Source organism: Eurytemora carolleeae, unplaced genomic scaffold, assembly GCF_000591075.1.
Source record: "Eurytemora carolleeae unplaced genomic scaffold, Eaff_2.0 scaffold2265, whole genome shotgun sequence".
NCBI classification, from domain to species: Eukaryota; Metazoa; Arthropoda; class Copepoda; order Calanoida; family Temoridae; genus Eurytemora; species Eurytemora carolleeae.
Window position 1 is genome coordinate 1 of NW_019398149.1, and position 16589 is coordinate 16589.

General features: G+C 33.5%; 1 protein-coding gene across 1 annotated transcript; it reads left to right on the top strand.

Moving 5' to 3' along the window:
- Positions 1-634: 634 nt before the first annotated feature.
- Positions 635-10203, top strand: LOC111716888 (calumenin-A; the record flags this gene model as incomplete). The annotated part of the gene is given in 8 exon segments (XM_023492401.1): positions 635-782; positions 4136-4249; positions 5072-5192; positions 5549-5660; positions 5878-5937; positions 6176-6265; positions 8599-8711; positions 9808-10203. Coding segments are annotated over 8 exon segments (831 nt in total), but the record flags the coding sequence as incomplete, so codon positions are not given.
- Between the last annotated feature and the right edge of the window lie 6386 nt (positions 10204-16589).

Consider the following 16589-nt stretch of genomic DNA (forward strand, 5'->3'; position numbering starts at 1 on the left):
ATTTTTATTCATATACTATAGTATTGCTAAGTTAGGAAACACTTATTATAATTGATATTAAAAAAGCACCACAACGAAGCGACAATAATCTGTAAAATTAAATAACACTTAGATATCGGATGTTAAGTTTAATAGTATAAATCAAACATAAATAATCGTATGTTGCAGAAGTCTGTTAAAAAACGCAAAAAAATGTTTTGTAAGGCTAACCCCAAGCAATACAATATCAATTGACTCATAAGTTTTCTCCAGAATTTTTAAACCAGTCAACGGTCCCATTCCTAGAACTATTTTGTTTGCAGCTTACTTTAGACAGTACAGACTGGATATATTTTGTTTGCAGCTTACTTTAGACAGTACAGACTGGATATATTTTGTTTGCAGCTTACAGACAGTACAGACTGGATATATTTTGTTTGCAGCTTAATTTAGACAGTACAGACTGGATATATTTTGTTTGCAGCTTACTTTAGACAGTTCAGACTGGATATATTTTGTTTGCAGCTTACTTTAGACAGTACAGACAGGATGTATTTGCACTGCTATCATTAAAGAAAAAAACAGCGGATAAAAACTTATCTTTAGATATTTAGAAAAACTGTGAACATTCTCTACAAAATATTTTCACTTTAAGGCTTTTCTTGGTGATGAAGCGGAGTCGTTTAAGAGCCTAACACCTGAGGAAAGCAAGGCAAGGTTGAGTAAGATCCTGGAGAAGGTTGATATAAACAAGGACGGACTAGTTAGTGTAGAGGAACTCAGGGTCTGGATTAAGGATACAGGTAGAGCCTTGAGGATATGTAGTAGGTTGTAATGCAAGGAAAGTTAATTGCAGTTGCGTATACTCTGCGTACATATTGAAACCAGGTCTCTCTGGGCGGAATTTGTAAACAAGAATAGATGCATCAGTGTTACTCAAGTATCCGAAAAGGCTAAAAGCATTAAATTTTGATAATTTTGATAATTTACATAATAGTTTCCTATAATCAGAATATTTCACTGATTTTTTATGTGAAAGATGGGTCCCATGTCAGGCTGTGACATCCGTATTATGTTTACATTACCGCCCAGACACAGTACACTGCAGTACAAAAGATGCGTATACCTCTGAAATAACTTTCCTTGCATTACAACCTTGGTTCCTAACAGTTATTGCGATTAGGGTGTAATTATTCATTGAAAATGTTTATTCCGAGAAAAAATGAACCGGAAATCTTGTCCGGAAAGTGGAATTCCGGTCAAAATGATAAACGTAAAATTTCCGGTAAACACTTAAAATATAGATCATTTCCGGAAAACGGAATTTCGATGAAAATATTATGTGATATTATTCATTTGACTTTGAACGTTATAAGTTCTTTACTACTGCTGAAAAGGTTTATTTGAGGAAATGCTTTCTTATTTTTGTGCCTTGTCAAGTTGTCCCTTTCTTTTTTATTCTTGGATATGATTTTATAGAATTTAGTCTTTGCCGTAAACGTTGTTTTTATAATACCTATAACTTTGCAGCCCAATGACTATAAAATATATGTCAAACTATGAGATCTATTAGATCAAATGATTTAAGGTTTACACCATCAGGTTGCGAATATATAGGGATTAAAAAATTTGAGTTTGTAACAGAGGCTCAATTCTTTTATGAACTCATTCCTATATTTTATTCAATGTTAGATAAAAACCATTGCAGTCGTTTCAGATCTAGTTTTTAACCTTTGTTTAAGAAGAAAGTCCTTCATCCTTCCTTAGTAGTCAATTCTATACCTTGTAATATAAAGGGTTGTCAAATGTCAATAAAGAATGAGATATGTCAACAACAAGGAAGCAAGGAGGCAGTGTCCCGCCATAGAAAATGTTTGAAACTTTTAAACCTAAAGACATAAACGCAATGTTGTGTTTCCTCAAGAATCCATATGAAAAATTATAGTTTGCACTTCTCCAAGCCTTCTTGATGGGNGGATTTTTTTGCTGCCTGGATTCTTGAAAAGCCTGAAAGTAAAATCAGCAGATAATGTGTCGTATTTAAATGCTGATACATCATGGAGCAACAAAGAATTAACTGACAAGTTTGAGAAAACCATATATTTTAGAGTTGGGTCTGAAAAGTATCTATGACCGAATTTAAGGAACTTGAGCTAGGTCGCTTAACTACCTACCGCCGATTTATCAAGATACGTGGTTGAACCGTGTTTAGACCAAGCTCAAATTAATTAAATCTGGTCCCTGGTCCTTGTATAGTTTACAGTGTTAAAGTCGTCTTTAAAGACTCATTCTTTGTTGCTAACCCTAAATTACGTAGAATGTAGATTATTCATTGTATTTCCCCTTGGTTTAATATAATAAAACAGCAGGAGGACATTCCCCTTACATACTCTTATAATCTTCCATCAAACAAACAACATGAACTAAACTAAATAAAACTGGATTTCAAACATTAGTTTAATACAATCTAACTAAAATACTTTTCATTCTTTATCAAAGAACTAAATATAGTAAAGATATTTCAATCTGGAATTTCAGTTTTAAGTTTTTTACTGTAAGTAAAAGATAGTAAAGATATGAATAGATTGACATGACGTCAATTCAATAATTTTTAATTTTAGATTTCCAAATTTAATGGTGAAGCCACATGTATGCGATAGCAAGGTAGGGGGTGTTTTGAACAGACTGAGAGCCGGGGATGCAGGGCTTGGGAACAGGCGCCCAAACATCCATGGCTCCGCCACAAAGTGGTGTCCGCTATGCCTAAGTAAAGGTATAGTTAACCACCTTTCAGAGCATCACGTTGTTGTATCCTGTCAAGCAGTAGCCTATGAGAGGTCTACAACAGGGCTAGGAGCCCTTATGACAGGGAGGTCTCGGAGCGATACGGCTATCCTCACTGGGATACTAGGGGGAGACAATGTCTCAAAAGAAGTGCTGCTGAAAAGGACCGTAAAGATAAACTCACTGCTGGAGCGGTGGATGGACTTGTCAGGAACAGTCTAAATGCGGGTAACCTCTTTTCTTCGCCTAAAGGGTTGTTTGATACCAATCATCCAATGGAGTTAATTGATGAGCCACTGGCTGGAATGTATCACCTTTTTATTATCGGACAATGGGCTAATTGTTGTGAGTATAAAGGTCCAGCTAGAGTAGGTGTGGGACGGTGCTTCCCATGCCTGCCGGCGGTCTGGGGGGTTCATAACGGGACCTCTTTTTCAGATTCCTTTTCTAATAGTTCTAATAGGTATACGGAGTCCGGTTGAAAGAACAAACATGTTCTGGTATAGATCTAACCTGGAGAATATATCTGTGTTCTGTAGGTATACGGAGTATGGTTGAAAGAACAGATATGTTCTGGTATAGATCTAACCCGGAGAATATATCTATGTACTGTAGGTATACGGAGTTTGGTTGAAAGAACGGACATCTTCTGGTATAGATCTAATCTGGAGAATATATCTGTGTACTGTATGGTATACGGAGTGTGTTTGAGAGAACAGATATGTTCTGGTATAGATCTAACCTGGAGAATATATTTTTGTACTGTAGGTATACGGAGTGTGGTTGAAAGAACAGATATGTTCTGGTATAAATCTAACCTGGAGAAGATATCTATGTACTGTAGGTATACGGAGTGGGGTTGAAAGAACAGATATGTTCAGATATAGATGTAACCTGGAGAATATATTTGTGTACGGTATACAGAGTGTGGTTGAAAGAACATATATGTTCTGGTATAGATCTAACGTGGAGAATATATCTATGTACTGTAGGTATACGGAGTGTGTTTGAAAGAACAGATATGTTCAGATATAGATGTAACCTGGAGAATATATCTATGTACTGTAGGTATACGGAGTGTGTTTGAAAGAACAGATATGTTCAGATATAGATGTAACCTGGAGAATATATCTATGTACTGTAGGTATACGGAGTGTGTTTGAAAGAACAGATATGTTCTGGTATAGATGTAACCTGGAGAATATATCTATGTACTGTAGGTATACGGAGTGTGGTTGAAAGAACAGATATGTTCTGGTATAGATCTAACCTAGAGAATATATCTGTGTACTGTAGGTATACGGAGTGTGGTTGAAAGAACAGATATGTTCTGGTATAGATCTAACCTGGAGAAGATATCCATGTACTGTAGGTATACGGAGTGTGGTTGAAAGAACGGACATCTTCTGGTATAGATCTAACCCGGAGAATAAATCTCAACTCAGCTGGGATGAATATAGAGCAAGGCAGTACGGATTTCTTACAGGTATATTTAAAACAATATTAATTTCATGGACTAATTCAAAAAATTTAATTTTCACGAGATCATATCTTTTTTATGATAATTTTTATTGGTCTAATAAGATGTCAAAATGCCTTTTCAAATACTTAGAGTTAAATTAGAAATTAAATATTTAGAAATTCATCTACACATAGATCGATGGTTTGACGCCGGGTGTTTAGTTTAATAGTATAATTCAAACTTAAAATAATCCCATGTTACAGAATTAAGTCTGTTTAACGAGTTAAGTTTTTGCCACAAACTCTCATTTCTAGTCCCAATCATCGTACATTCATCATTCGAACATTGTTCGTTCATGGTTTGATCATCCTTCATTATCGATTTATTTCGTAAGTTAATTTTCAGTTTGTTCAGAGGCTAAAAGTATTAGTCAATTAAAGCTGAGCTGGGTATCTAAAACGTGAACTTTTGAATTAAAGAATTAAAGTGAAATAGACCCTTCACATGAAGAATGTCATATCCGACTCACAACCTTACCCTTTAAATCTTTATACCTTTAACCCTTTAAATCTTTATACCTTTAACCCTTTAAATCTTTATACCTTTATCCGTTTAAATCTTTATACCTTTAACCCTTTAAATCGTTATACCTTTAACCCTTTAAATCTATATACCTTTAACCCTTTAAATCGTTAAACCTTTAACCCTTTAAATCTTTAAACCTTTAACCCTTTAAATCTTTATACCTTTAACCCTTTAAATCTTTATACCTTTAACCCTTTAATCTTTTTCAACCCTTTAAATCTTTATACATGTAAAGTCCCTTTAAAAATCCTTTAATTGAAGATAGTCTGGATGCCCGGGAGGATGGAAGATGGATTGGGGAAGATGATGTTGATTCAGATACTCTCAGGATATACAGGAACCTAGAAGAAAGGGATAGAAGGAGATGGACGGTTGCTGACAGGTAGATAGGTAGACAGGAACGGAGATAGACAGGTAGACAGGTAAACAGGTAAACAGGTAGAAAGGTAGACAGGTAAACAGGTAGACAGGTAGACAGGTAGACAGGTAGACAGGTAGACAGGTAGACAGGTAGACAGGTAGACAGGTAGACAGGTAGACAGGTAGACAGGTAGACAGGTAGGCAGGTAGACAGGTAGACAGGTAGACAGGTAGACAGGTAGACAGGTAGACAGGAAGACAGGAAGACAGGTAGACAGGTAGACAGGTAGACAGGTAAATATGGTAATCAGACAAAGAGCTAGAGAATTCCAACAGGAACACCGACAGCATTAAAGGTGAATAACACTTGTTATTAAGGAATAAAAACCTTGAGCTGGATAAGGTTGAATTTCGAGGATTTCTACACCCTGAATCTGAACCTCACATGACGGATATTCTGGTAATGGAAACCATGGCAGACCTTGACAAGGTGGGTTACACAATTTTTTACGTAAAAGATAATTATGAATTGAGTTAACTTTGATATATGTCTGAAAATGATAAATTGAAATAGTAAGATTTTATGTGAGGAGTTTGTTCGTAGAAGAGAGATTTAAGATTTGAGATGAATTTTAACCGTGGAAAATAGAAAATTTGAATAGAAAGTTTAAAAGTTAAGTTTAAAGTTTCCACTTTCTTGTTTTCAGGACGGAGATGGAAAATTGAATTTGACTGAATACGTTCTCAATATTTTCGGTGATACTAAGGTAAAGTTTCTTTTTATTTTTTAGTTGGAAAACATTTTGTCTTAGATCTTAATAATAATCGAAATATTTTAATGCAGTTTATTTGCACTCAACAAGGGATTTAACAAGTTAGCAGAAAAACTATTTGCTTTGTAACACCATAAATACACTTAAACATTGCTTTAATGTCGTCTTTCTATTCCATGGTTTTCTGGTTCCAAATACAGCATGTATCTTCAAATGTAATTCTATATTGTAGAGTGTAGCTGACTGGGAATCAGGAAGTTTACAGTTCAAACAGTACAGAGATACAAATAAAGACGGATTCATAGATAAAAAAGAACTCCAGGTTTATATTTTACAAGAACTTGACTTCATGTTTATATTTTACAAGAACTTGACTTCAGATTTATATTTTACTAGAGCTTAACTCCAAGTTTATAATTTACAAGAACTTGACTTCAGGCTTATATTTTACTAGAACTTAACTCCAGGTTTATATTTTACTAGAGCTTAACTCTAGGTTTATATTTTACAAAAGCTTGACTTCATGTTTATATTTTATTAGAACTTAACTCCAGGTTTATATTTTACTAGATCTTAACTCCAGTTTAAAATTTTACTAATGCTTAACTCCAGGTTTATATTTTACTAGAACTTAAATCCAGGTTTATATTTTACTAGAGCTTAACTCCAGGTTTATAGTTTACTAGAGCTTAACTCCAGGTGTATATTTTACTAGAGCTTAACTCCAGGTGTATATTTTACTAGAGCTTAACTCCAAGTTTTTATTTTACAATAACTCAACTACAGGTTTATATTTTACTAGAGCTTAACTACAGGTTTATATTTTACAAGAACTTGACTCCAGGTCTATATTTTACTAGAGTTTAACTCCAGGTTTATATTTTACTAGAACTTAACTCCAGATTTATATTTTACTAGAACCTAACTCCAGGTTTATATTTTACTAGAGCTTAACTCCAGGTTCATATTTTACTAGAGCTTAACTCCAGGTTTATATTTTATTAGAGCTTAACTCCAGGTTTATATTTTACTAGAACTTAACTCCAGAACTCCAGGTTTATATTTTACTAGAACTTGACTCCAGGTTTATATTTTACTAGAACTTAACTCCAGGTTTATATTTTACTAGAGCTAAACTCCAGGTTTATATTTTACTAGAGCTTAACTCCAGGTTTATATTTTACTAGAACCTAACTCCAGGTTTATATTTTACAAGAATTTAACTCCAGAACTCCAGGTTTATATTTTACAAGAACTTAACTCCAGAACTCCAGGTTTATATTTTACAAGAACTTGACTTCAGATTTATATTTTACAAGAACTTGACTCCAGGTTTATATTTTACTAGAGTTTAACTCCAGGTTTATATTTTACTAGAGTTTAACTCCAGGTTTATATTTTACTAGAGCTTAACTCCAGGTTTATATTTTACTTGAACTGAGTTTTATTTTTCTACAATTTAATCTTAGGCTTTATATTTCAAGAAGTTATGAAAAGGTTATATGTTTTTCCTCTTCTAAATCCTGGTTTTAAAAATTTTTAGAAATTAACTTTGAGATTTTCTTTTTTTAACAAAATTTTAAAAAGAGCAGTGAATTTTTTTCTTTGACTTGTATCTTCTGTCTAGCTGATCCGCAGTTTTCAGTTTTGCCAGGAATGTCTGAGTCAACTGATTGAAGGTTCAGGTTCAAACGTAAATTCATCGGTTATTATTCTTACAGGTTGGAGAGAAAAAAAATTTACTGTTCTAAGTGGGGTTTGAAAATTCCGAAGAAATTCTTTGTCAGAATTCCGCCTTAATAATAAAAAATGGGATAAGAAAGGTTAGGAAAGGAGTGGATATTTTTGACAAAAGAATTTTGGTTCTTGTAAGTTCATCACGGACACAGTACTTCAGAATACGGCCTTGTCTAAATCAATCTTTTCCTTGCAGCCAGCAGAGTATAAACTGGTATCATAGTGCATGGTGCATGACCCATCAAGATTCTAATCCAAGGTTTACAGAGTTACCGCCTCTATCCAAGGTTTACAGAGTTGCCGCCTCTATCCAGGGTTTACAGAGTTACCGTCTCTATCCAAGGTTTACAGAGTTACCGTCTCTATCCAAGGTTTACAGAGTTACCGTCTCTATCCAAGGTTTACAGAGTTACCGTCTCTATCCAAGGTTTACAGAGTTACCGTCTCTATCCAAGGTTTACAGAGTTACCGTCTCTATCCAAGGTTTACAGAGTTACAGTTTTTTTTCCAGGGTTTACAGTGTTACAGACTTTTTCCAGGGTTTACAGAGTTCCCAATTTCTCTCTCTCACCCTGTATCTCTGAGTACTTTAGAAGCGCTGAACCAGAGCCAGTTGTTGCTTCTCTGAAAGCTAGGTGTATACTGTCTATATATCTATCTATCTATCTTTCTATCTATCTATCTATATATCTATCTATCTATCTATCTATCTATCTATCTATGTATCTATTTATCTATCTATCTCTCTATCTTTTTATGTATCTATGTATCTATATATCTATATATCTATCTATCTATGTATCTATGTATCTATGTATCTATATATCTATCTCTCTATGTATCTATGTATCTATATATCTATCTATCTATCTCTCTATCTATCTATGTATCTATGTATCTATGTATCTATATATCTAGGCCTGGTTGCTTCCTACTGATTATGATCCACATGAAGCAGAAGCTGAACACCTAGTACTGGAGTCGGATACTAATGGAGATAGATTACTCAGTAAAGATGAAGCACTTACCAGGTTTATAAACATCATTTTTTTCCCTTTTTTAAGTTTTGAATTTTTTTAATTCTCTAACTTCAAAGTGTTTGGAAAAATATTTGGCTACATTAAATATAAATAATGTTTTTATAGTGTTTGGATTCAAAAAATCAGAATTGAAACACATTTTAAAATTATTAACATTAAAAAAACCTCCTACCCAGAATCTGACCTGTATGTAAGGTTTAGTATATTTGTTGTTAGGTTTAGAATATTTGTTGTTAGGTTTAGTATATTTATTGCTATGTTTAGTATATTTGTTGTTAGGTTTAGTATATCTGTTGCTAGGTATTTGTTGTTAACATAAAGTTTATTTGTTGTTAGGTTTAGTATATTTTTTGCTAGGTATTTGTTGTTAACATAATGTATATTTTTTGATTTGTAAAGCATATTTATTGTTAGGTACAGCATATTTGTTGATATGTATAGCATATTTGTTGTTAGGTTTAGTATATTTGTTGTTAATATAAAGTATATTTGTTGTTAAGTATAGCATATTTATTGTTAGGTACAGCATATTTGTTGATATGTATAGCATATTTGTTGTTAGGTTTAGTATATGTGTTGTTTGGTTTTGTGTATTTGTTGTAAGGTAAAGCATATTTATTGTTAGGTAAAGCATATTTATTGATATGTATAGCATATTTGCTGTTAGGTCTTCTATATTTGTTGCTAGGTACAGCATATTTGTTGTTAGATACAGCATATTTGTTGTTAGGTTTAGTATATTTGTTGTTAAGTATAGCATATCTGTTGTTAGATACAGCATATTTGTTTTTAAGTACAGCATATTTGTTGTTAGATACAGCATATTTGTTGTTAGATACAGCATATTTGTTGTTAATTATAGTATATTTGTTGTTAAGTATAGCATATCTGTTGTTAAGTATAGCATATCTGTTGTTAGATACAGCATATTTGTTGTTAAGTATAGTATATCTGTTGTTAAGTATAGCATATTTGTTGTTAAGTATAGCATATCTGTTGTTAGATAAAGCATATTTGTTGTTAAGTATAGTATATTTGTTGTTAAGTATAGTATATTTGTTGTTAAGTATAGCATATTTGTTGTTAGGTACAGTATATTTGTGTCGAGTCAAGCAACAAATTTTGGAGAAGATCTGCACATTCACCATGACGAGCTTTAAGTCTTTATAATCCAACTTTATTCCGTTTGTTTTAATAAACAAATTTTTGTCAAGCATTTTGGTAATTATATTTATGTAATTAAAATTTGTATAATGTAATTGAGTAAATGAGAAAAAAACACCACAAAAAAAGCAAATATTTGGTTTTACGACAAACACCGGATATGTAAATTTAATTGCCATGTTTACTGATAAATGAATTCCTCCAAAAAAAAAATATTCATGTTCGCTTCACAACGGTACCCTGTAAACACTTTTTGTCGAGCATGAGTTTACGCGCGTATGAATCCATTGTAATTGTTAATAAATTGGTATGTATGAAAGCTGTTTCATGTTTAACAAATATCATGAGTTGTTTCATGTTTAACAAATATTATGAGTTGTTTCATGTTTAACAAATATTATGAGTTGTTTCATGTTTAACAAATATTATGAGCTGTTTCATGTTTAACAAATATTATGAGTTGTGCACTGGAAGTCAAAGAAAATAAATATTCTTATTCGAATTTCTTAAATCATATATTAATCGCGTTAAACTGGTGGATTTCTTTATTGTCGGTTCTTAAGCGAAGGGTTAAGGGGTAAACCTGTATATCAGAAGTGTCACTCGACAGCTGTAAAACAGAAGTGTCACTCGACAGCTGTAAAACAGAAGTGTCACTCGACGGCTGTAAAACAGAATTGTCATTCTACAGCTGTAAATCAGAAGTTCACTCGACAGCTGTAAATCAGAAGTGTCACTCGACAGCTGTAAATCAGAAGTGTCACTCGACAGCTGTAAATCCGAAGATTTAACACTGATGAATGCAAGGTTATGCATGTGGGAGGAGGTAATTCTGAAACAAACTACTTATTGAACAACCAGGTCCTATCTAAAACATTAAAAAAATAGATATTGGAGTTATAATACATAAATCTCTTAAGCCATCCCTCCAGTGTAAAAAAATAGATATTGGAGTTATAATACATAAATCTCTTAAGCCATCCCTCCATTGTAAAAACATAGATATTGGAGTTATGATACATAAATCTCTTAAGCCATCCCTCCAGTGTAAAAAAATAGATATTGGAGTTATAATACATAAATCTCTTAAGCCATCCCTCCAGTGTAAGGAAGCAGCCAGAAAAGCAAATGGTGTTTTTACCCAAATAGCACCCTCCTTTCACTACAGAGACAGAAAAACCTTCTTAAACCTGTACACACCTTATGTCAGGCCCCATACTGAATTTTTGACACCAGCATGGAACCCATGGCTTCACCAGGATTAAGAAGTACTAGAAAATGTACAAAAAAGAGCTGCCACCATGATCTCCGGACTATACAGCTATAATTACGAAGACAGGTTAAAAGAACTCCGCATACTTAGTCTGAAGGACAGGCGGATTCATTTTGACATGGTCCAAATTTTCAAAACTGTACATGAGATTGATAGAGTTGATAGAAGAGTTTGGTTCGAGTTTGTAGAAGACAGAGGAAAGAGAGTAACACGGCTTTCAGTAGATCCCTTGAACATTAAAAGTAAACTTTCAAATTCAGAGTTGAGAAGAAGATTTTTCTCTAATCGTGTAGTTCAACAATGGAATGACCTACCAAAGGAAATAAAAAACGCCAAATCGGTTGGATCCTTTAAAAGCAAATACACACAGTGGAAACTCCGCCAGTCTGAGGATTAAAAGGAAGGAAACTAAATGAAAGATTAATGTACCAGATTGGAAGATCTGAAAGATGTATTTACAATGTCCTTATCAGTGGGGCGCTTGATTCAAGACTTCAAGTAAACAAGTAAAGTAAACACTCGTCAGCTATAAATCAGAAGTGTCACTCGACAGCTGTAAATCGGAAGTGACACTCTACAGCTGTAAATCAGAAGTGTCACTCGACAGCTGTAAATCGGAAGTGTCACTCTACAGCTGTAAATCGGAAGTGCCACTCTACAGCTTAAATCGGAAGTGTCTCTCTACAGCTTAAATCGGAAGTGTCACTCTACAGCTTTAAATCGGAAATGTCACTCTACAGCTTTAAATCGGAAGTGTCACTCGACAGCTGTAAATCGGAAGTGTCACTCGACAGCTGTAAATCGGAAGTGTCACTCTAAAGTCCTGGAAATCTCAAATCACCAGATCAAAATGACGTAAAAATCAAATAAATAAAAATTCTAAATATAATTCTTACCAATGGACCTTTCCCGCGACAAACTTTGTGTAGATTTGTATCGATTTTTTTCTGTTTAAAAATAGAATTATGAACTCTGCATTTGTTCCGAAAATTAAGTATATCTTAAAAATTCCAAAATATGAATAAAACGTTTCATACAAGTTAATATCATTCCTAGATAGAATAGGTTTACACGACAATTAGAATTATTGAATAAATATATATATATTATTATGATAAAAGTTTTATTAATTAACCGTCATCAGTATACACTATACAGAACAGAGTAAATTACTTATTAATATTTAAGCGGGTGAGTAAAAGAACTGTATCAATGTATCAGTAATGCTAATGCACGGTTAAATACTAAACCTAATACATTAGTAATTAGTTATTACATGCAACCCTCCACATGCTAACCTAACCTTAGAACCTAGTTTTATACAGAAATACTGCACTCCTCCAGTTTTTACTTCTACCTCTACTACTTCATGACTTTCTATAAAGGAGTGAAAGGAGAGGCATTCAAAAATGTATTTTATTATATTTATATACATGGAAATATTTTTTGAAAATTTTAAATTTTATATAAAATGACAAGTTAAAATTCATAGAAACAATGGAGGAAAATGTCCGCATTAAACCCTTTTCAAAATAGAAAAACGACAATATCTTCCAGAATATTGATTAAATAAAGGTTGTGAATCGTACATGCCCCTTGGTCACGTGAAATTACAACGACAGTCCCCGATAAAAATATTAAAAATGTATCTGAATGAAATACGCTTCAATGTTTTCAGGTTGAATAAAAAATATTCTTATATTTGTCCGATAAAGTATAAAAAATGTTCTTATATTTGTCTGATAAAGTATAAAAAATGTCCTTATATTTGTCTGATAATGTATAAAAAATGTTCATATATTTGTCTGTTAAAGTATAAAAAAATGTTCTTATATTTGTCCGGTAAAGTATAAAAAATGTTCTTATACTGTCCGATAAAGTATAAAAATGTTCTTATATTTGTCCGATAAAGTATAAAAAATGTCCTAATATTCGTCCGATAAAGTATAAAAAATGTTCTTATACTGTCCGATAAAGTATAAAAATGTTCTTATGAATGATGAAGGTTAGCCTAGTAAAATGAGATTACTCCAGATCCCCTAGTGAGTATGATGAAGGTTGGACGAGTAAACTGAGATTACTCCGGATCCTTTAGTGAGTATAAAGAAGGTATGATGAGTAAAATGAGATTACTCCGGACTCTCTAGTGAGTATAAGTGAGTATAATGAAGGTAGGACGAGTAAACTGGGATTACTCCGGACACTCTAGTGATAGAATCCTATTTAATGGGTCTTCTCCACAGAATATATAATGTTCATTTCAAGTTTGAACAGATCTACAATGTCTGGATTACAATTTCACTTTTTTCCTCGTCTAGTTTTCTTTTATCCGCCTAAAGATCGTCTAGATTTCTAGCTATGGAGTTTCTCTTATTCTGTAATTTTTGTTCTGTTGCCATTAATCAGTCAAATCTTCTTAATTGCAACTTTCTCGTTTTTAAATTTAATTTTGTCTTTTTCTTATCATATAAATTGTTTATTCTTTCCAATTATTGTATTCTTCCTGTCCTGTTTATATTCTTGTATTGGTGTAATCTTCTTGTCCTGTTTATATTCTTGTATTGGTGTAATCTTCTTGTCCTGTTTATATTCTTGTATTGCTTGTATTCTTCCTGTCCTGTTTATATTCTTGTATTGGTTGTATTCTTCCTGTCCTGTTTATATTCTTGTATTGGTTGTAATCTTCTTGTCCTGTTTATATTCTTGTTCTGGTTGTATTTTTCCTGCCCTGTTTATATTCTTGTTTTGGTTCTATTCTTCCTATCCTGTTTATATTCTTGTTTTGGTTCTATTCTTCTTGTCCTGTTTATATTCTTGTATTGGTTGTAATCTTCTTGCCCTGTTTATATTCTTGTTCTGGTTGTATTCTTCTTGTCCTGTTTATATTCTTGTTTTGGTTCTATTCTTCTTGTCCTGTTTATATTCTTGTATTGGTTGTAATCTTCTTGCCCTGTTTATATTCTTGTTCTGGTTGTATTCTTCTTGTCCTGTTTATATTCTTGTTTTGGTTCTATTCTTCTTGTCCTGTTTATATTCTTGTATTGGTTGTAATCTTCTTGTCCTGTTTATATTCTTGTTCTGGTTGTATTCTTCCTGTCCTGTTTATATTCTTGTTTTGGTTCTATTCTTCTTGTCCTGTTTATATTCTTGTATTGGTTGTAATCTTCTTGCCCTGTTTATATTCTTGTTCTGGTTGTATTCTTCTTGTACTGTTTATATGCTTGTTTTGGTTCTATTCTTCTTGTCCTGTTTATATTCTTGTATTGGTTGTAATCTTCTTGTCCTGTTTATATTCTTGTATTGCTTGTATTCTTCTTGCAATGTTTATTTTTCTGTATTGATTGTATACTTCATGTCCTGTTTATATTCTTGTATTGGTTGTATTCTTCTTGTCCTGTTTATATTCTTGTATTGGTTGTATTTAGCTTGTCATGTTTATATTCTTGTTCTGGTTTTATTCTTCTTGTCCTGTTTATATTCTTGTTCTGGTTCTATTTTTCTTTTCCAGTTTATATTCTTGTTCTGGTTCTAATCTTCTTGTCCTGTTTGTATTCTTGTATTGGGTGTATTCTTCTTGTCCTGTTTATATTCTTGTATTGGTTGTATTCTTCTTGTAATGTTTATATTCTTGTATTGCTTGTATTCTTCCTGTCCTGTTTATATTTTTGTTTTGGTTTTATTCTGCTTGATTGGTTCTATTTTTCTCGTATAGTTCTATTTTTCTTATTCTGTTTTTATTCTTGATCTGGTTTTATTCTGCTTGTTCTGTTTATATTCTAGTTCTGGTTTTATTCTGCTTGTTCTGTTTATATTCTTGATCTGGTTTTATTCTGCTTGTTCTGTTTATTTTCTAGTTCTGGTTTTATTCTGCTTGTCCTGGTTCTATTTCTATTTTTTCTTTTTATTCCTGTTCTGTTGCTATTATTTTTGTCCCGGTTCTATTTTTTTCCTAGTTCTATTCTTATTATGTTTCTATTCTAGATCTATTCATATCATAGCACTATTTTTTGTTTGTTTTTGTTCTTTTCTTAAATTTCACCTATTATTTCTCTTGTCATGTTCTATTCTTGTTCAGGTTTCATTCAGTTGTTCTTGTTCTTTTCTTCTAGTAGTGTTTTATTCTGGTTAGTTCTGTTTTGATTTCTTGTCCTGTTTATATTAGTCTTGTCCTGGATCTGTTCTTCTTGTCCAGGTTCATTATTTTTTCTTGCTCTTTCTTCTTGTCCTGGTTCTTTTTTCTACTCTAGTTCTAATCTTCATACTCTAGTTATATTCTTCGTACTCTAGTTCTATTCTTCGTACTCTAGTTCTATTCTTCGTACTCTAGCTCTATTCTTCGTACTCAAATTCTATTCTTCGTACTCTAGTTCTAATCTTCGTACTCTAGTTCTATTCTTCGTACTCTAGTTCTATTCTTCGTACTCTAGTTCTATTCTTCGTACTTTAGTTCTATATTTCTTGCCCTTGTTCTACCTCAATGAATGTACTGTAAACAAATGAAGATGGATCTCATTTCAAGATTAACTGAGAAAGTTTCTTGTATGACGTCATTATCTTGTTCTCTAGTGGAGTCTGATTTCTCCCTTGTGTTGATGGTTAGGTAAAGGATCCAGGTTCCCTCCTGTTCATGGTAAGGTGGAGGTTCCAGGTTCTATCCTGTTAATGGTTAGGTAGAGGTTCGAGGTTCCCTCGTGTTGATGGTAAGGTGGAGGTTTCAGGTTCCCATGTGTTGATGGTAAGGTCGAGGTTCCAGGTTCCCTTGTGTTGATGGTAAGGTGGAGGTTCCAGGTTCCAGGTTCTTTAGTCTCGGTGGTAGGGTCAAGGTTCCAGGTTCCCACGAGTTGATGGTAAGGTCGAGGTTCCAGGTTCCCTTATGTTGATATCAATGTGGAAGTTCCAGGTTCCCTTTGTTGATGGTAAGGTCGAGGTTCCAGGTTCCCTTGTGTTGATGATGTGGTCGAGGTTCCAGGTTCCCTTGTTTTGATGGAAAGGTCAAGGTTCCAGGTTCCCTTGTGTTGATGGTAAGGTCAAGGTTCCAGGTTCCCTTGTGTTGATGGTAAGGTCGAGGTTCCAGGTTGCTTTGTGTTTATGGTAATGTCAAGATTCCAGGTTCCCTTGTGTTGATGGTAAGGTCAAGATTCCAGGTTCCCTTGTGTTGATGGTAAGGTCGAGGTTCCAGGTTGCTTTGTGTTTATGGTAATGTCAAGATTCCAGGTTCCCTTGTGTTGATGGTAAGGTCAAGATTCCAGGTTCCCTTGTGTTGATGGTAAGGTGGAGGTTCCCGGTTCCCTTGTGTTTATAGTAAGGTCGAGGTTCCAAGTTCCCTTGTGTTGATGGTAAGGTCAAGGTTCCAGGTTCTTTTGTCTCGGTGGTAGGGTCGAGGTTCCAGGTTCCCACGAGTTGATGGTAAGGCCGAGGTGTGGTCGAAGTAC